General features: G+C 45.2%; 1 protein-coding gene across 7 annotated transcripts in view; it reads right to left on the bottom strand.

Moving 5' to 3' along the window:
- Nucleotides 1–17329, bottom strand: part of CRTC3 (CREB regulated transcription coactivator 3) — a 121402-nt gene extending 104073 nt beyond the window's left edge. For all 7 annotated transcript variants that reach the window (XM_030929975.1, XM_030929972.1, XM_030929973.1 and 4 more), the window contains exons 1-2: nucleotides 17017–17329; nucleotides 7125–7223 (exon numbers count right to left, since the gene is read on the bottom strand). In XM_030929975.1, the coding sequence (XP_030785835.1) occupies nucleotides 7125–7223; nucleotides 17017–17148 (231 nt within the window). In that variant the 5' untranslated portion in view covers nucleotides 17149–17329. The remainder of the gene's footprint in view (nucleotides 1–7124; nucleotides 7224–17016) is intronic.
- Nucleotides 17330–20066: the final 2737 nt, after the last annotated feature.

The raw sequence follows: 20066 nt of genomic DNA on the forward strand, positions 1-20066 counted from the left end.
AAACAAACAAAAACACCACAATGAGATACCACTACACAGGTACTAGAATTACTAAATTTTTTTTTAAACAAATTTTTAGGGCAAAGTGAGAGCACGTTTATTAGGAAAGTAAAGAAATAAAACAATGGCTACTCTACTCCACAGGCAGAGCAGCCTAAAATTTTTCACTTTGAAATACTGGCTGGGCGCAGTGGCTCAAGCCTGTAATCCCAGCACTTTGGGAGGCCGAGACGGGCGGATCACGAGGTCAGGACATCGAGACCATCCTGGCTAACACGGTGAAACCCCATCTCTACTAAAAATACAAAAACTAGCCGGGCGAAGTGGCGGGCGCCTGTAGTCCCAGCTACTCGGGAGGCTGAGGCAGGAGAATGGCGTAAACCCGGGAGGCGGAGCTTGCAGTGAGCTGAGATCCGGCCACTGCACTCCAGTCCGGGCGACAGAGCGAGACTCCGCCTCAAAAAAAAAAAAAAAAAAAAAAAAAAAGAAATACTACCACTTCACACACACTAGGATGGCTACTATCAAAAAAACAAACAAAAACAGAAAGTAAGTATTGGTGAGGATGTGGAAAAAATGAAACCCTTCTGTACTGTTGGTGAGAATGGAAAATGGAAATGGTACTGCTGCTATAGAAAAATAGCATGGCCATTCCTTAAAAAAATTAAAACTGGCCGGGCGCGGTGGCTCAAGCCTGTAATCCCAGCACTTTGGGAGGCCGAGACAGGCGGATCACGAGGTCAGGAGATCAAGACCATCCTGGCTAACATGGTGAAACCCCCGTCTCTACTAAAAATACAAAAAAAAAACTAGCCGGGCGACCTGGCGGGCGCCTGTAGTCCCAGCTACTCGGGAGGCTGAGGCAGGAGAATGGCGTAAACCCGGGAGGCGGAGCTTGCAGTGAGCTGAGATCCGGCCACTGCACTCCAGCCTGGGCAACAGAGCGAGACTCCGTCTCAAAAAAAAAAAAAAAAAAAAAAAAAAAAAAATTAAAACCAGGGCCAGGTGCGGTGGCTCATGCCTCTAATCCCAGCACTTTGGGAGGCCAAGGCAGGCAGATCACGAGGTCAGGAGTTCAAGACCAGTCTGGCCAACATGGTGAAACCCCATTTCTACTAAAAAGATAAAAATTAGGCCACGCATGGTGGCTCACGCCTATAATCCCACCACTTTGGGAGGCCAAGGCTGGTGTATCATGAGGTCAGGAGTTCAAGACCAGCCTGGCCAAGATGGTGAAACCCCATTTTTACTAAAAATACAAAAAAGTAGCCAAGTATGGTGGCAGGCATCTGTAATCCTAGCTACTTGGGAGGCTGAGGCAGGAGAAATGCTTGAACCCAGGGAGGCGGAAGTTGCAGTAAGCCGAGATTGTGCCACTGCACTCCAGCCTGGGCGACAGAGCGAGACTCCATCTCAAAAAAAAAAAAAAAACAAAATTAGCCAGGTGTGGTGGGGCACGCCTGTAATCCTAGCTACTCAGGAGGCTCAGGCAGTAGAATTGCTTGAACCCAGGAGGCAGAGGTTGCAGTGAGCTGAGATCACACCACTGCACTCCAGCCTGGACAACAGAGCGAGATTCAGTCTCAAAAAAAAAAAAAAATTAAAACCAGAATTATCATATGATCCAGCAATCCTACTTCTGTGTACATACTCAAAAGAACTGAAAGCAGAGCCTTGAAGAGATTATTTGCACACCCATGTTCATAGCAGCATTATTCACAATAGCCAAGAGGTGGAGGCAATCCAAGTGTCCATTACTGGATGAATGGAACAAAATGTGGCATCCACATACAATGAAATGTTACTCAGCCTTTAAAAGGAAGGAAATCATGTCACACACTATAACATGGGTGAACCCTGAAGATATTATACTAAGCATAAGCCAGTCACAAAAAAGACAAATAGTATAGGATCTCCCTCATATGAGGCACTTAGAATAGTCAAACTCATACAGACAGAAAGAGTGGTTGCCAGAGGCTGGTGGGAAGGGAACATGGAGAATTCCTGTTGAATGGGCATAGGATTTCAGTTTTGTCAGATGAAAAAATTCTGGAGATTGGCTGCACAATATGAATGTACATAATACCACTGAACTATACATTTAAAAATGGTTTTAGAAGATACCAAGAAACTACTTTTAAAAAATGGTTAAGATGGTAAATTTTATATTATGTTTTTTAACCACCATTTTTTTGAAACTCTGAAATACCAAGTGCTAGAGCAGATACAGGGTCGCTGGAACTCTCATCCCCTGCTGGTAAGAATGTGAAACAGTAGAGCCACTTTGGAGAACAGCTTGGTGATTTCTTATAAAGCTAAAGTTAATATACACTTACTATATAATCTAGCAATTCCACTACTAGGTACTTACACAAAAACTGTATGTGAATGTTTATAGAATATTTATTCATAATTGCCAAAAGTGGAAACAACCCAAATGTCCATCAACTAACTGATGAATGGATAAATTATCTACATCCATAGAAGGGAATTCTACTCAGCAATAAAAAGAAATGAACTACTGATCAATGCAATGTAGTGGGTTAAATCATGGCCACCAAAAAAGATATGTTCAAGTCCTATCCCCCAGAACCTGTGAATATGATTTTATTTGCAAACAGAATCTTTGCGGATGTAATCAAGCAAAGGTGAGATCACATTGGATTAGGGTAGGCCCTAAATCCAATGACTAGTTCTTTATAAGAGAAAGGAGAGGAAGATTTAGACACAGAGACACAGACAAACAATGAAGGAAGTCGTGTGATGACAGAGGCAGAGAGTACGAGCAAGTGATGCAGCTACAAGCTAAGAACTGCCGCAGTTCACGGAAGCTAGGAAGAGACAAGGAGGGATTCTTCCCCAGAGCGTTCATGGTGTTGCTGACACCATGATTTCCAACTTCTGGACTCAGAACACAAAAAAATAAATTTCTGTTGTTTTAAGGCACCAAGTTCATGGTACTTTGTTACAGCAGCCCTAGGAAACTAACACACACAACAACTCAGATGAATCTCAAATGCAATATGCTAAGTGAAAGAAAAACTCAAAAGACTATGGACATTTGATTCCACTAATAGGACACTGGAAGAGTCAAAACTACAGATGGTAGTTTCCAGAGGCTAAGGTGGGGGATGGAGAATACTTACAAAGAGACACAAGGGAAACTTTGGGGTAATGGAACTATTCTACATCTTCATTGTGGTGGTAATATGGCATAGAAATGTATACCTAAAAAAGGTATAAATTATATTGTATGTAAATCATACCTCAAAAAATTTACTTAAAAAAAAATCTGTGCTCTGGGACTCTCCTCAGTTTTTCAAGAATTTTTCTCAGTTTGGAAGAGGGCTCCCATCAGCCTAATCGGGCAGAATGTGAAGATCAAAATAAAAATAACAGATTAGCTTCCTCAAGCCCACTCCAACTATGTATAGTGTACTTTTGTTCAATAAATCTGTGCTTTCATTGCTTCAAAAAATGAATAAATAAAAATAATAGATTATAATAGACTGAATAACACAGAAAATCATAAAACCATATACCGAGAGATAAAAAATTAATGTATAGATTCAAAGTTTAATGAAGATCTGGATAAAGTATCTCCTCACAAAATATTTATTCTTTACAAAGGGGAAAAGAGTAACTTTAGAATGGGGAAGTCTGACAGACAAGCCACCTTTTTTTTTTTTGAGACAGGGTCTGACTCTGTCACCCAAGGTGGAGTGCTATGGCACCATCTGAGCTCACTGAAATCTCTGCTCTGCAGGCTCAAGCAATCAATCCTCCCACTTCAGCTTACCAAGTAGCTGGGACCAGAGGCGTGCACTACCACATCTGGCCTTTTTTTTTTTTTTTTTTTTTTTGGTAGGGACAGGGTCTCGCCATGTTGCCCAGGCTGGTCTCAAACTTCTGGGCTCAAGCGATCTGCCTGCTTCAGTCTCCCAAAATGCTGGGATTACAAGCGTGAGTCACCATGCCTGGTGGACACCACCTTAATTAATAAAAGAGAACATCATCATTAATAGAACACATCAAAATCATGTGCCTAATGTGATACCATAACAGCATCACTTCTGTGTTATTCCTGCCAAAGATGCATAGTCTGAATCAAATCACAAAGATACGTTAGGCAGACCCCAACTGAGGGGTTATATCTACAAAAAAACCGGCCTGTAATCTTCAAATGTGACAGGATCACAAAAGTTAAGAGTACTTGAATTAATGTCAAGAATAAAGGGCTGAAAAGCTGTTCCAGACTGAAGGAGACTGCAGACAATAACGGGCATATGATTCTGAACTGAATCCCTTTGCTATAGAGGACAGCAGTGGGACATTGGGTGAATGAGGTCTAAAGATCAGATTGTAATAACGGATCACTGTTAATTTTCTTATCTTGATGGCTGTATTTTGGTTATATAGAACAATGTCTTTCCTTGTAGGAAAAACACAGTGAAATATTAGGGGGTGATGGGGCATCAGGTGAGGAACTTATTCCCAAGTGAAAAAAAAGTTATGTCAGCAGGGCACAGTAGTTCATGCCTGTAATCTCAGCACTTTGGGAGGATGAGGTGGGCGGATCACCTGAGGTCAGGAGTTCGAGACCAGCCTGGCCAACATGGTGAGACATTGTCTCTACTAAAAATACAAAAATTAGCCAGGCGTGGTGATGTGCACCTATGATCCCAGCTACTTGGGAGGCTGAGGCAGGAGAATCGCTTGAACTCAGGGGCTAGAGGTTGCAGTGAGCTGACATCGCACTATGGCATTCCAGCCTAGGTGAAAGAACAAGACTCAAAAAAAAAAAAAAAAAAGAAAAAAGTTAAGTGGACTATACTTCCAAGTATTCTGTAAGTTTGTGATTGTTGCAAAGAAAAAAAAAAAAAACAAACAAAACAAAAACAGTATGAAAAGAATCCTGGGGGCTGGGCGCAGTGGCTCATGCCTGTAATCCCAGCACTTTGGAAGGCCAAGGTGGGTGGATTACTTGAAGTCAGGAGTTCAAGACCAAATTGATCAACATGGTGAAACCGCATCTCTACTAAAAATACAAAAATTAGCTAGGCATGGTGGTGCACACCTGTAATCCTAGCTACTCAGGAGACTGAGGCAGAAGAATTGCTTGAACCCGGGTAATGGAGGTTACAGTGAGCTGAGATCACACCACTGCACTCCTGCCTGGGCAAGAGAGTGAGACTCCATCTCACAAAAAAAAAAGGATTTTTTTTTTTTTTTTTTTTTTTTTTTTTTTTTTTGAGACGGAGTCTCGCTCTGTCGCCCGGGCTGGAGTGCAGTGGCCGGATCTCAGCTCACTGCAAGCTCCGCCTCCCGGGTTTACGCCATTCTCCTGCCTCAGCCTCCCGAGTAGCTGGGACTACAGGCGCCCGCCACCTCGCCCGGCTAGTTTTTTTTTTTGTATTTTTTTTTTTAGTAGAGACGGGGTTTCACCGTGTTAGCCAGGATGGTCTCGATCTCCTGACCTCGTGATCCGCCCGTCTCGGCCTCCCAAAGTGCTGGGATTACAGGCTTGAGCCACTTTATCCCATTCCCCAATGCAACGGAAGGGGAACATCATAGTAAATTCTATATTCCTCTAAAGTTGACAATAAAGTAGCACAAAATTGGGATCTCAGACACAGCAAACTTGCACAATGTTGTATTTCCTGAAGTATGAAATCCAGCATAAGGCAGAGACCTATGTTACTTGGATACTAAATAACACAGTGGGTTAATATATAAGGTAGTTTGATATATGAAGGTAGATCTCTAATACAGGCAGTAATATGGTAAAGAGTCCATTGTCATCATACTGAAGACAAGATTCCAGTGTAACAGGGTACAAATATGTTCATGTTATACTTTTTCTAATCACAACTATACTTGGAGTTCCTATTAGCACTTTCAAATTGAAGTCCCCAACTTAAATAATACATTTGGCTTCATTTGACATCATCAAAAAAGTGAACCCAGTTTCTATCACAAAGAAATAAGACAGTGCTTTTAAAACGGTCAGGCATCCAAATAATCAAGTAATGCTTCATCTTAAAGTTTATATGTCAACTTTAACACCAAATCTTAAATTGCATAATTAGAATGACAGGCTCCTAATGTTTCAGAGACTAGGATATCTAAGCAGGTCTAATTCATGTCTTAACAACAGTGCCATATACCATTGTCTGAAACACCAATTCCACATTGTTTTGAACAAGGCTTTCCACTTATATGAATGATGAAAGCACACTAGGACACTGCAGTAATCTAAACTCAATACAGACTACTTATCTGTGCCTTACACCTGCACTGACCCATGTGGTAGCCACTAGCCACATGAAACTAGCGAAATGCAGCTGGTACAAATTAAAGTATGCTTTAAGTATAAAATATGCAACAGATTTTGACTTAGTACACACAAAGGTATGTGAGATTTCTCAATTTTTTTAAGCTGATTGCATGTTAAAATGATCATGTTTTGGGTACACTGGATTAAATTTTTTTTTATTTTTTATTTTTTCTTTGAGACAGAGTCTCGCTCTGTCGCCCAGGCTGGAGTACAGTAGTGTGATCTCTGCTCACTGCACCCTCCGCCTCCTGGATTCAAGTGATTCTCATGCCTCAGCTTCCCAAGTAGCTGGGACTGCAGCTGTGCACCACCACACCTAGCTAATTTTTGTATTTTTAGTAGAGATGGGGTTTCACCATGATGACCAGGCTGGTCTTGAACTCCTGACCTCAGGTGATCCACCGGCCTTGGCCTCCAAAGTGCTAGGATTACAGGTGTGAGCCACCATGCCCAGCCAAACATTTATTTAAGTAATATTAAAATTATATATGAGGAAGCTGCATTTTGAAAAATAGAGATATTAAAATTAATCCCACGTTTCTTCTTTAATGTAGCTACTAGAACATTTTAAATGACATATGCTTGTGTTATAATTCTACTGGCCAGTGCCGCCTTCAGCCATTTGTGAAATAACACTATCGTATGCTGTAGAAACTATGAGAGAGAGTATTAATGGACTTTCCAAAAAGACTGAACTGTACCTAGGCCCAACTTATCCTTCAAGATGTCATCTTTGTCTATTTTTTACACTCCATTCAGCTTCAAGAAAGCACATATCTGGAAGTACCTGAAACTCGGACGCACTGCTCCGCAGCTGGCTCACATTTGGTAAGGATCCTCCATGGTACTGTGTAAGGCGCAGTTGCTGAAGCTTCTGAAATTGAACCTGGAAACAAAGTGATTTCAAGAACGTTGAGAGGTAACAGCAAAGATCTAAAGAAGCATCAAAGTATAGTATTTTGTAGGGGAACGGTTCAAGAATGAAAGTCTTGGTTTCAATTTCTTCTCTACTTAAGTGATCACACCCTCAAGGTTTCCGGGGCTTTCTGGGTTTTTATTACTCTGTTTTCAGAAAGACCTTACCCATGTCCCAAAGGTCCCATATACCATGATAGTAACGTCCTCTTGCAAGGTCTTTGAGTGTGTATGCTTGGACACACTGGCATAATCTTTAACAACAATAAAAGAATTTCTGAAAGAAAAACTAAGCTACTAACCACAACCCTAACACATTAACTGTTTTCCCTTCTTCATGCTCTTTTCCAGCCTCCATTTACATTTCTGGTAAGAACTGCATAGCTGTGATCATAAGATAGATACAACCTAGCATGCTCATCATAAGCCTTTTCCATGCTATTACAGAATAATTTTTAATGGGTATATAACAGTTCTTCTTAATTATTTCCTTAGAACACCTTCCAAAGGGTGATTACTAAATCTCTGGATATGGGCCTTTTGGTGGCTCTCAACATATACTGCCAAAATGCTTTCCCAAACAGTTTACTAATATACATATGAGAAAAGTTTCACCAAAAAAAAAAAAAAAAAAACTCATTGACGTTGGATATTATCATTAATTGGGGTAAGGAAGGAGGTCAGTTCAATAGCTATAAAATGGCATCCCACCATTTTAATATGCCTTTCTTCTGGAAGTTCTTCCTTACTTCATTTTTCAAAAAGCAATAAACTGGTTACAGTTCTTGTAAATCTCAAAGTGGTCTGATCTGGTCTTTAAGAGTTCTGTTTCTAAAATAATAAATTAGCTCCATGGTTACATAACCGTTGGCACTATAATTCATATACAGAAGAAAAGGGTTATAGACGAGAGCCCTGGGGCAGATTTTTACCCTTCATTACTCTCTGTCTCTAACAATAATAAAACACTACCAGATCTAAGCCCCTAGGATGGGCCAGGTGCTGTTCTCGGACACTTGGCCCACTTCATCCCTAATCCTCCCCACAACCATGCAAATGAGACTGTACTCTCCTGCTGTTACAGACCTGGAGACCCAGATTCAGTTCAGTGACTTGCCACGTGGCTAGCAGGAGGCTGAGCCACGGCTGTCAGCCTCAAAGCCCATATGCCCATTTTCACCATGCTCTTTCCTTTGTCCCATCTTTCCCTCGATGATACTAATTACGAACTCAAAAAAAAAAAAAGGTGAAGTTTGGTTGACCAAAAGTATTGTTGAACCTATAAAGCTCTGCGATTGTTTCCTTTTTACATTTATTATGAAAGATTTCAAATAGCATATGTGAAATAAAGACAGGTATAATGAAACCCCATCTATCCATCTTCTAGCTTAAAAATTACCAACTTATATCCAATCATCTTTTATCTTTACCCTCTCCACTACCCACAGTGCCTCACTGAAAGAAATCTCAGACATCGTATCACTCCATATTTCAGTATGTATCCTTAAAAGATAAAGACTTATACCCATTTGGAAATTTTAAAGGCATATGAAATCCTTTAGTGGCTTTAACTTCCCTTATACCTGCTGTATTTGATTTCTCAAACGTACTAAACAGGGAGACAGTTATAACCTATTAATCAAAACCCAAATCTCAGGGTCAAACAGGAGGAGGACGACATGGTGAGTTTTTTCCATCTAGGAGTGGAGTTATAGGAATAAAGTCTCTCAGCTTTCAATCTTAACATTCTAAAAGTACTTACCAAAAGCATCTGACTATTCTTGAAATTCTCTGGACAAAATTATCAGCCACCTTGATTTAAAGCCTTTGATTTCTTTTTTGAAGGATCAATTTATCCATTGATTTACTGATACAAAAACTTAACTGTGTGTCAGGTAGTATGTCAGGTACTGGCTTACTAAGATGAATGTATGCAAAAGTTCCTGCCTTCAGAGAGTTCTCACAAAGGCTCCAACTCTTACCCAAAAGCCTTGACACTTCAACCAACCGAAGTTATAAATCCAGACAGGGACCTGTCTTCAACTGAGCTGAAGGCCATCTCACAGTCCCCCATAACTGCTCTCCCTCCCAAAGCACCTATTTCCAGAGCCTTCAAAGACTGTTAAAAAAGAGCACTGCCAGCCTGGCCAACACGGTGAAACCCCGTCTCTACTAAAAATTAGCTGGGTGTGGTGGTGCATGCCTGCAATCCTAGCTACTTGGGAGGATGAGGCAAGAGAACTGCTTGAACCCAGGAAGCAGAGGTTGCAGTGAGCCAAGATCATGCCACTGTACTACAGCCTGGGTGACACAGTGAGACTCTGTCTCAAAAAAAAAAAAAAAAAGACCAGGCACAGTGGCTCATGCCTGTAATCCTAGCACTTTGGGAGGCCAAGGCGGGCGGATCATGAGGTCAGGAGATCGAGATCGAGACCATCCTGGCTAACACGGTGAAACACCGCCTCTACTAAAAGTACAAAAAAATTAGCCGGGCGTGGTGGTGGGCGCCTGTAGTCCCAACTACTTGGGAGGCTGAGGCAGGAGAACGGCGTGAACTGGGAAGGCGGAGCTTGCAGTGAGCTGAGATCTTGCTACTGCACTCCAGCCTGGGCGACAGAGCGAGACTCTGTAAAAAAACAAAAAGCACTGGACCTGTTATCGGATGATGTGACATTGTAACCTGGAATTCCCGTGTGGTTGGGCAAACAACTCTGATGCCTCCTGCACAAGATAAACTGAGGATTAAATGACACAGACACAACAGTAGTATGTCAAATGTAAAGCTCTGGGCAACTTCTTAAGATATTATCATTATTGCTGATCTCAGTTACCTCTTCAAACTCTGAGTTATTCTGACATTTTCCTTTTTTGAAATTTAGACTCATTGAGCTAGGAAAAGAACTTTGAGACTGTCTTCAACACCTTCATGTTTACAGATGATGAACATGTGAACCAAAGAATGATTAGCCTAAGGCCGAGGTCACAGACTGGCAGTCCATGGGCCACATTTCGCCTAGAGGGTGTTCTGTTTACCCACCAGATGTTGACCCATTCAGTGTATTAAATTTCAATTGAAAAAATCAGGACACTGCTTAAAAATCTGGATTTCCAACTTCTCGTGATTGAAAGGTCAGACAACATGAACCTATGTTCTTGCAAGGCATTGCTGAATGAAGCTGAGAAGAGGCCACCCCCTTAGAGCGCATTTGCCAAGTCCTCACTGTACCCTGTTATTCCTCCACGATGGCCCAGGATCAGCTGCCATGATCATCTCATTCCTGGCCCCTCCATTCATTTTCCTTACCTGCCTCACTGACTGAGTTAGTGACCTTTGGCCTACAGTCACACATCTTAGTGGAATTTTCTTTAATGCCTACAGGAAATGAGATCCAGGCCTCATTAATTGCTTTTTGAGAAAAGTCTCACAATAGCCAACACAATTACAATCCAAAATCCCAGCAGGTCCTTTTAGAGAGATTGACAAGATAATTCTAAAATTTATGGATGTGCAAATGACCTAGAATAGTCAGAGCAATTTTTTTTTTTTTTGAGATAGGGTCTCTGTTGCCCAGACTGGAGTGCAGTGTCACAATTACAGCTCACTGCAGCCTTCACCTCCCAAACACAGGTGCGCGCCACCATGCCCAGCTAATTTTTGTATTTTTTTTTTTTTTTAGAGACGGATTTCACCATGTTACCGAGGCTGGTCTAGAACTCCTGGGCTCAAGCGATCTGCCCGCCTCAGCCTCCCAAAATGCTGGGATTACAGGCATAAGCCACAGCGCCTAGCCAGAGCAATTTTCAAAAAGAGGTAAGTTAGAGGACTTAAATCACTAGGTTTTAAGCCTTACTATAAAGCTATAATATACAGTGTGCTATTGTCAAAAAGAGAGATATACAAATTGCTGGAACAGAAGAGAGTCTAAAAATAAACCAACACTTATATGGCCAACTGATTGCAACAAAATTGCCACAGCCACAGTAATTCAATGGGCAAAGAAAAGTCTTTTCAATAAATGATGCTGATACCTTATAGCAGGGAGTAAAAGCAGTTGAAGATCCTTATGGGGGAAATTAAAGTAGCTGAGTATATAGACATTCACTGTGATAGCCAGATTCAAACCCCGGCTCTACCACTTACCAGCTCAGCAACCATACCTCTCTAAGCCTCAGTTTACTCATCCACAAAATGAGGAAAATTCCAGATAGACACACCATAGGCTCATTTTGAGGACTATGTGAGATAACAACATGTGAAAGGGATTACAGTGCCTAGCAGAAGGAAAGTCCTCAATATTTAGCCGAAATCTAATATTTCCATCTTCTCTCTCTCCTCCATTCTGAGACCTCGCTAATCTATGACATATCTATTGTCTTATCATTGGTTTATTTTCACATGAAAATAATGAGTCTTCACAAATATACAAGTCAAATCAACACTCCAGGTTGATATGCTGAGTTAGTCCTGTGGTTCCTCAACACAAGTTGCTCTTCACAGCCAAACTTCTGGAATAAGTTTCCAACACTATCTCCATTCCTCACCCCCATCCTCAACATCTCACAGTTAGCCTTTCACCCAGCACCCTGAGAATGCAGCAACTCTCACCAAGGTTACTGATGACCTCCTCCGATGACCTCCACATGACTAGACCAAAGGACACACCTTTTGTGTCGACCAAGTCAGCAGCACTAGGCTCAGCTGGTCGGCATTCCCTCCCCTTCACAAGAGTACTCCTGGCTTTCTCCTGCCCCTCTGGTTGCTCTTCAAGCCTTCTTTGCCAGCTCCTCCACCTCCCTTTCAAATGGTGTATAGTTCCTTAGTTCCTTGGGCTTCTCCTAGGCCCTCTTCATGGTTCACTTTCTTTTTTTTTCTTTCTTTTTTTTTTTTGAGATGGAGTTTCACTCTTGTTGCCCAGGTTGGAGTGCCATGGCACGATTTCAGCTCACTGCAACCTCTGCCTCCCAGGCTCAAGCAATTCTCCTGCCTCAGCCTCGTGAGTAGCTGGGATTACAGGCACCCACCACCATGCCCGGCTAATTTTTTGTATGTTTAGTTTAGGTTCCTCCATGTTGGTCAGTCTGGTCTCAAACTCCCGACACCTCAGGTGATCCACCCGCCTCGGCCTCCCAAAGTGCTGGGATTACAGGCGTGAGCCACCGCGCCCAGCCTCATAGTTCACTTTCTGACAAGGGTCACAAACTCAAATGCCTATAGCTGCCAAGCAGGGAATCTAAGTGAAGCAGTCTGGGATCACTACAAAGAATACCTTAGAGAGTGGTGCAGACTGTGGCAAACTGAAGACCACATCCATGGCCTTTCTAATGGGGCAGCCAACATTCAGCTCCAGGCAACTGGTGCCATCCAGAAATCTCGGGTGAGTATTGTTAGATTATCTCATTTTTCAAAAAAAACCAAAGTCCAGATTTTACTATAAAATCCCAATATTCATTGTTAGCCCTAATTAAAACCAACCAACCAACCAACTAACCACATTTTGGGTCAAAACCAAAAACATGTTAGAAGGCCAAATACAGAACTTAAGCCACCAGTTTATAATATCTGTTCCATCAATTCTTCCTAGGCAGCCAAATCTACTTCTGTGGCTACATACCAACAATTCCTCCATTTTTCTCAGTAGCCCAGCCTTTCTTCTCAAGCTGCAAAACCATCTAAACAGCTGCCTGCTGGACTATCTCTACTTATGTGCCTCACAGGCACCTCAAACTCAGCATTTCCGCACAAACTTGCTCCTGCCGGTGTCTGCTTAATGAAGAACACCCTGAAATGGTTCGAGCCCTCCCTCTTTCTCACCTTCCTCACCCATTCATGGAATCCAGTCCTTTCCACCTCCTAAGTATCAATCTGCTCACCGCTCTGCCTCCCGACTGCCACCATCTTAATAAATACCACTATCACATCTCCTGCTAAAATCCTCCTCCTCCTCTCTTCTACCCACCATGCTGGAGCTAGAGGAATCTTTTAAAAATGCAAATCTCCCATGGTTCAACCCCTTCAGTGACTTTCCATTGTCCTTAAGATCAAGTTCCAAATCCTGTCTCTACAACCTGATCCCTGTGAATGCCTCCAGCCTCATCTCACATCATCCTCCTCATCCCCTTTTACTGAATCTCCGTTCTCTGTACCTGCAACATATTCCCTCCCTCAACACACAAACCCTCAAATGCCTTCCCTACTCCCACTGAGCCTTTAGGCCACTGGAAGAGGTGAGAACTCCCTACCATACATGTCCAGAGCTCCAGCTACTTCTGCTTTGGTGATATTCACCAAAATGTGTCCTCACTTACTAAATCAATGTCTTCCTCATTAAATCCTAAAATCCATTAGGACACTGTGTTTTGCTTGCTCATTACTATATACCCAGTGTCCATCCTAACCCCTGGCACACACTAAGGACTCACTCAGTAAGTAAATTTGTGGGACAAATTAGTAAGATCCTTAAAGGACAGCCCCATGTTTTCACCCTTCTCCCTCACAAACACACACCCCATTAACAACAAAGTAGGCACTCAAATACTGACAAATGAATACATTAATAAATGTACAACAGAACAGCCTCTTCCCAGGCATACCTGCAACCACTTTCTTCCCTCCCCTCTCTCTCTCTTTTTTTTTTTTTTTTTTTGAGATGAAGTCTCACTCTGTCGCCCAGGCTGGAGTACAGTGGCATGATCCCGGCTCACCGCAACCTCCACCTCCTGGGTTCGAGCAATTCTCCTGCCTCAGCCTCCCAAGTAGCTGGAACTACAGGCACGTGCCACCATGCCAGGCTAATTTTTGTACTTTTAGTAGAGATGGGGTTTCACCATGTTGGCCAGGATGGTCTCAATCTCTTGACCTTGTGATCCGCCCCTCTCAGCCTCCCAAAGTGCTGGGATTACAGGAGTGAACCACCATGCCCGACCCCACTTTCTTCCCTCTCTTTACCATTCCAGCTACCACCAGTCAACTCCTCCTCCTAGTACTCCCTTCTCAAAATTTTCCCACTGCTTCCTGATAATGCTGGACTTCTAAAGCTAGAGAAAATCCTCCACAATCTAGTCTATCCTACCCACTAGGTGAATAGGATTTAATGCCAACTCTGAAGGATTGCTTTGATTATGTAGAGAAGGACTTGAATCCCAACACAGGCTCAGAGGGGAAAGAGCATCTAGATGGATCAGTAATGTCTGCCCTATCAATTAGTATGTCTATCATGGGCTAGTAATGGGCTAGAAAGTCAGTATATCTGCCATCCAGTTACCAATTATGGACTAGGTGGATACTCCTCCAACTGGGATCTTTGGATGCTTAGAGACACATCCTTCATAGACATGCTGGGAATCTAAGAGTTCTCCATGAGAAGTGTTCTAATTTTGTGATTCTTTATGAAAATAACCCTTAAGATTTTTAAATAAGCAAACATTAGTAGCCAAATTCAGTGTTATCATTTACAGATATGTTTATGAGCACAGTGGAGTCAAGCAGTGTTACTTTACTTGTAACTGGCCAAGAAGAAAACACGGGCAGAATTAATATGTAAATGATTCCCTGTACCAGGTGAAGGGCAAAATGACACCCTAATTTTGTAGTAATTAGAATAAAGTGGTGACTGAATTATCATATGGGCCACAGTTGATTAGGCTTGCTAAATTCAAGAGACCCTGAGCTATAGCAAGGTCTCTTGAAAGTAAGTAAACACTTTTTTTTTTTATTTGAAAGTAATGTAAACAGTGAGGATCTGTGAAAAATTTTTGCCTTTAAAAGAGAGTCTGTACATTACTCATGACCTCACCTCTCAGGGATATTTTAAAGGAGATTCATGAATTGGGTGAAAGATTGGATCCACCATAGGTATACAGACATATACAGTGCATGTATTTGTACATAAACAATGTACAGTATGTATCTAAACAACACAGGCCCCAACACTAATCCTCAGTTTTCACCCACCCATTCTTTTTTTTTTTTTTTTGAGACGGAGTCTCGGTCTGTCGCCCAGGCTGGAGTGCAGTGGCCAGATCTCAGCTCACTGCAAGCTCCGCCTCCCGGGTTTACGCCATTCTCCTGCCTCAGCCTCCCCAGTAGCTGGGACTACAGGCGCCCGCCACCTCGCCCGGCTAGTTTTTTGTATTCTTTTAGTAGAGACGAGGTTTCACCGTGTTAGCCAGGATGGTCTCGATCTCCTGACCTCGTGATCCGCCCGTCTCGGCCTCCCGAAGTGCTGGGATTACAGGCTTGAGCCACCGCGCCCGGCCCACCCATTCTTTTTAATGTGCTCTGAGCTTATCGAGTTCATCTCTGAATCTAACCAAGGTCACAGAAGTAAATGCCAGTGGATGCCAGGCAGGTAATAAATGAGTGAAGCTGACAGGGTATAAGAAAACATTTTCTTGAAACCTTCAGCTTCTTTCTCTCTATATATATATTTTTTCTCAATGTGAACAGAAATGTAAGTACAGGAAATATTTCACTTTTTCCTTAACTTCACTTAAAGAAAACACCATCATGAGTATAAATGGCAACTGTCACCTAGCTTCCCCTTGAGGGACTGTGACAGACAGTGGTGTGGATGGTGGCGAACTAGATTTCTTGCTCCATTTGAAAGGGAGCTGAGCTCCCTTTCATCATCACCCAGCTCCAGCCTGTCCGTAGCTGTCATGCAGGAACTCAGGACTAGTGTTAACAGGTCTCCCAATTTTTAATATATATAAATAATAATAAATAAATAATAAGGAAATTTGGATTTTGTGTGGAAGTCTTCCAAGTTAAAAATTCTGGCAACAGATTCAATTTTTCCAAAACACTGCGCTGGCCAAAAAATAATGTGTCTGCAACTCAGCTGGTTTGCAACTCTGCGCTCAGCTCTCTTTCAAGCTGTCTCCCCCACCTCGGTCCCCCAGTATCTGCAGATCCTCCCCCATCCTCCCGATGGTCCTCCAAGGTCAGCATTCAGGATCCTCAAGGCCAGCCCCACTCCTGCTGACCCTCCTTCTCTGCAATCCTGCAAGGACACTCCGGTTGGCTCTCCATCCTCCACTGCCTCACTCAGCGGTTACCTAACCTTGCCAGGTGTTTGTCCCGGCTCGCGCCTTACTGATTCCTTCAGGTCCCTCCTCAGTCACCAGCGACGCTTGTCAGTTCTCACTAAATATCCGGGGCCGAACAAAGTAAACTGGACCCAATAAAGCACCTCCAAGGAGTAAAAGGAGCAGAGACTCACACTCGACATGGAATTCCGTAGTGGTACCCACACCCCGAGCCACCCCAGGGCCGGGCCCTGGATGGACTTGTGCACAGAGCTCCCTCCACGAGCGCGTGGGACCCTGGGGTGCCCGCGGCCTTCCACGCCGGCAGAACAGCAGGGCTCGATGGTGGGGGATGTTCGGAGCGACCAGAAGCCGCGCCGCGCCACCCGGCCGGCCTCCGAGCTGTTTGCGATTTCCTCTCGGGGCTCTCCGTCCTCCTCCCGCTCAGGCCGCCCTCGCACGGCCGCCCGCCTCCACGGGCTTCACCCCTGCCCATCTCCCCGTACACGGGACCCGGCGACCCTCCCACCTCCGCCGGGAATCGCGAACAGTTAACGGGTGTCGCCAGGCGAGGAAGCGCCGAGGCCGCGGACGCTCCGGTCCCCCTCCCAGCCGCCGGTTCCCGGGCGCGGCCCCCGCCCGGCCCCGCCATCGCCTCGGCCCCGCGACCTCTCACCGCCGCGCGGGTCCCGCCCGCGGCCGTGGCCGCCCCCGCCCGCGCCGGCCTGGGCCCTCACCCGCGACAGAGTCAGGTCGGTCATGAGCTGCTCGAAGGCCCGCGTCTCCTCGGCCTGTCGCTGCGTGTGCAGCGCGATCTTCTCACTGAACTTCCGCGGGTTGGCGCTGCCCGAGCCCGGCGAGGCGGCCATGGCGCGGGCCCTGCGCGGTCAGAAGCGGGAGACGGAGGCCGCGGGGCCTGCTCCTCCGCCCACCCGTCCGTCCGCAGGCCGCCGGGGCCGCCGCCCGAAGCCCGTCGTCCGGCGCGACCCGGCAGAGGAGCCGCCGCGGCCCCGGAGCCAGCGAGCGGCCGGGAGCGCGCAGAGGTCCGCCCCCGTGCGCCCGGCCCCGCCCCACCCTCCGCGGGGCCCGCCCGGCCTCCCGCCCGCCCCGGCCCAGCGCTCGCGGGCTGAGGGCTGCTCCCCGCTTCCCGGCCTGGCTCGGGACTTGCCGCCGGCGGCCACCCGGAGGGACCCGGGTCAGCCCGACAAAGCGGCCCCGGCGTATGGGGGACGCTGGGGTGCCACTCCACGGAGACTCTCCGACCCAGGGATGGCCTCTGCGTCTACGCGACGTGGAGAACACAGCCTGTGCCCGCATCCCCCCTCCCCCCGCCAAATTACGAAGATTTTCTTCTCCAGGTGGAACCTGGGCGACCGGACCTCAAGCAGGTCACCTCGGGCCCCCGCAGGGGTTCGCGCCCATTTTGCCTGGGGCCTAACATCTGCCCGCCAGCCCTGCGGCTCCAGGCCCCCGGCCTCCAGCCGCTGGTTTCCTGACCTCTCACACCCACCCCTCCCCACTCCAGTCAACTAAAGCTGTATCTCGGCTTTAAAAACTGCCTCCTGTTCTGCACAAACTACAGACACCATCCAGCCCTGCTACAGGCTTGGCTCCATAACCCCGGCCACCTTTCCAGGTTCTTTCCAAGTCTCCCTATGGTCTCTCCACTCCTGTGGCAGCTTCAGCAGGTGCCAGCCCCACCTTGGAAAATCAGCGCTCAGCCTCAGCGAGTTTCCCCTTCTTTTGGGGGAGTGGAGGGATGTCTTTCTCTGTCGCCCCGGCTGGAGTGCAGTGGCTCACCGAGGCCTTGACCTCCCGGGCTCAAGCGATCCTCCCACCTCAGCCTCCCGAATAGCTGGGACCACAGGCGGGCGTAAGGACGCCCGGCTAGTTTTTAAATGTTTCTGTAGCGATGGGGTCTCGCTCTTTTGCCCAGGCTGTCTCGAACTCCTGGGCTCAAGCGATCTGACCACCTCGGCCTCCCAAAGTGCTGGGATAACAGGCGTGGGCCACGGTGCTCGGAGAGTTTCCGCTTTAGAGTCCAGAAGCTACTCTCAGCATGAATGCTGATGTGCACAAAGACGTCCCAGAGAGCCCTGAGCGTGTGTCAGTGTTTTGTAAAGTGGGAAATATTAGAGGCCTACAGAAGAGAACGGAAAATAATATTAATACCGCCCATGCCCCCCACTATCAAGATTAAACAGTCATCAATACATTTTGCTGCATGTACTTGGGATTTATTAAAGACATACAAAAGTAGACATAACGACGACCCCACCCTCATTTCCTCTTCCGCCCCACAGATAGTCACCGTGCTCCAGTTGGTACATATCATTCCAGTTTGTGTTTTTATACTTTTATTACATATGATGTAGGGATCCAGCAATGCTATATGGAATACCTAATTTTGTTTTTAAACTTTAGAAAAATGACATCATACTGAATAATCATTTTGCATCTTTTTGCATTCACCATTATGTTTTCGAGATATATTTGTGTCAATTCATTTATATGATAATATTCCATTATGTTTTTCACCTGTCTCTCAGACATAGCATATAGTTGGACTTTTTAGAAAATGTATTCTGAAAATACATCTCTGTTAGCTAGAATTTAGTGATTTTTATTATAATTGGATTTTTCTGTTGTATTTTGTGTTATTTACCATGCTTTTTTTGTTTGTTCGTTTGTTTTTGAGACGGAGTCTTGTTCTGTTACCCAGGCTGGAGTGCAGTGGCACAATCTCAGCTCACTGCAACCTCTGCCTCTTGGGTTCAAGTGATTCTTGTGCCTCAGCCTCCTGGGTAACTAGGATTACAGGCTCGCACCACCATGCCCAGCTAATTTTTTTTTTTTTTTTTTTTTTTTGACAAAGTCTAGCTCTGTTGCCCAGGCTTCAGTGCAGTGGTACGATCTCAGCTCACTGCAACCTCTGCCTCCGGGGTTCAAGCGATTCTCCTGCCTCAGCCTCCTGAGTAGCTGGGATTACAGGCACACGCCACCAGGCAGGCTAATTGTTTGTATTTTTAGTAGAGATGGGGTTTCACCATGTTGGTCAGGCTGGTCTCAAACTGTTGATCTCAGGTGATCCACCTGTCTTGGCCTCCCAAAGTGCTGGGATTACAGGCGTGAGCCACCGCGCCCAGCTTTTTTCTTTACATTCTATTTCTGCTTTTCTGTTACATTATTTGGGTCCAGTTTCAGAGAACAGAAACTTCTATATGGTTTAAGTACAAAAGAATATATTACAGGGTATAAAATGACTTCCAGACTTGTTTGGAGGGCTGAAGCAACCAACTCCAGGTTGAACTTTGAGGAATGACTTCGAGAGCTATGCTGCAAAATGAGCCACCAAAGGAGACACTGCCTCTTTTGAAATCAGGAAGCCATCTACTAAATTGGAAAGCCGTCTCTACACTTACCAGCTCTTGAACCATACGAGTATCATCATGATCAGAAGCCACTGCAGAAATATCAAGCATCAGCCAGGTGCGGTGGCTCACACCTGTAATCCCAGCATTTTGGGAGGCCAAGGCGGGCAGATAGCCTGAGGTCAGGAGTTCGAGACCACCCTGACCAATATGGTGAAACACTGTCTCTACTAAAAATACAAAAATTAGCCAGGTGTGGTGGCGGATGCCTGTAATCCCAGCTACTCAGGAGGCTGAGGCAGGAGAATTGCTTAAACCCGGGAGGGAGAGGTTGCAGTCAGCCAAGATCACACCACTGCACTCCAGCGTGGGCCACAGAGGGGATTCTGTCTCAAAAAAAAAACTGGGCTTGGTGT

The sequence above is a fragment of the Rhinopithecus roxellana genome, chromosome 5 (assembly GCF_007565055.1).
Source record: "Rhinopithecus roxellana isolate Shanxi Qingling chromosome 5, ASM756505v1, whole genome shotgun sequence".
NCBI classification, from domain to species: Eukaryota; Metazoa; Chordata; class Mammalia; order Primates; family Cercopithecidae; genus Rhinopithecus; species Rhinopithecus roxellana.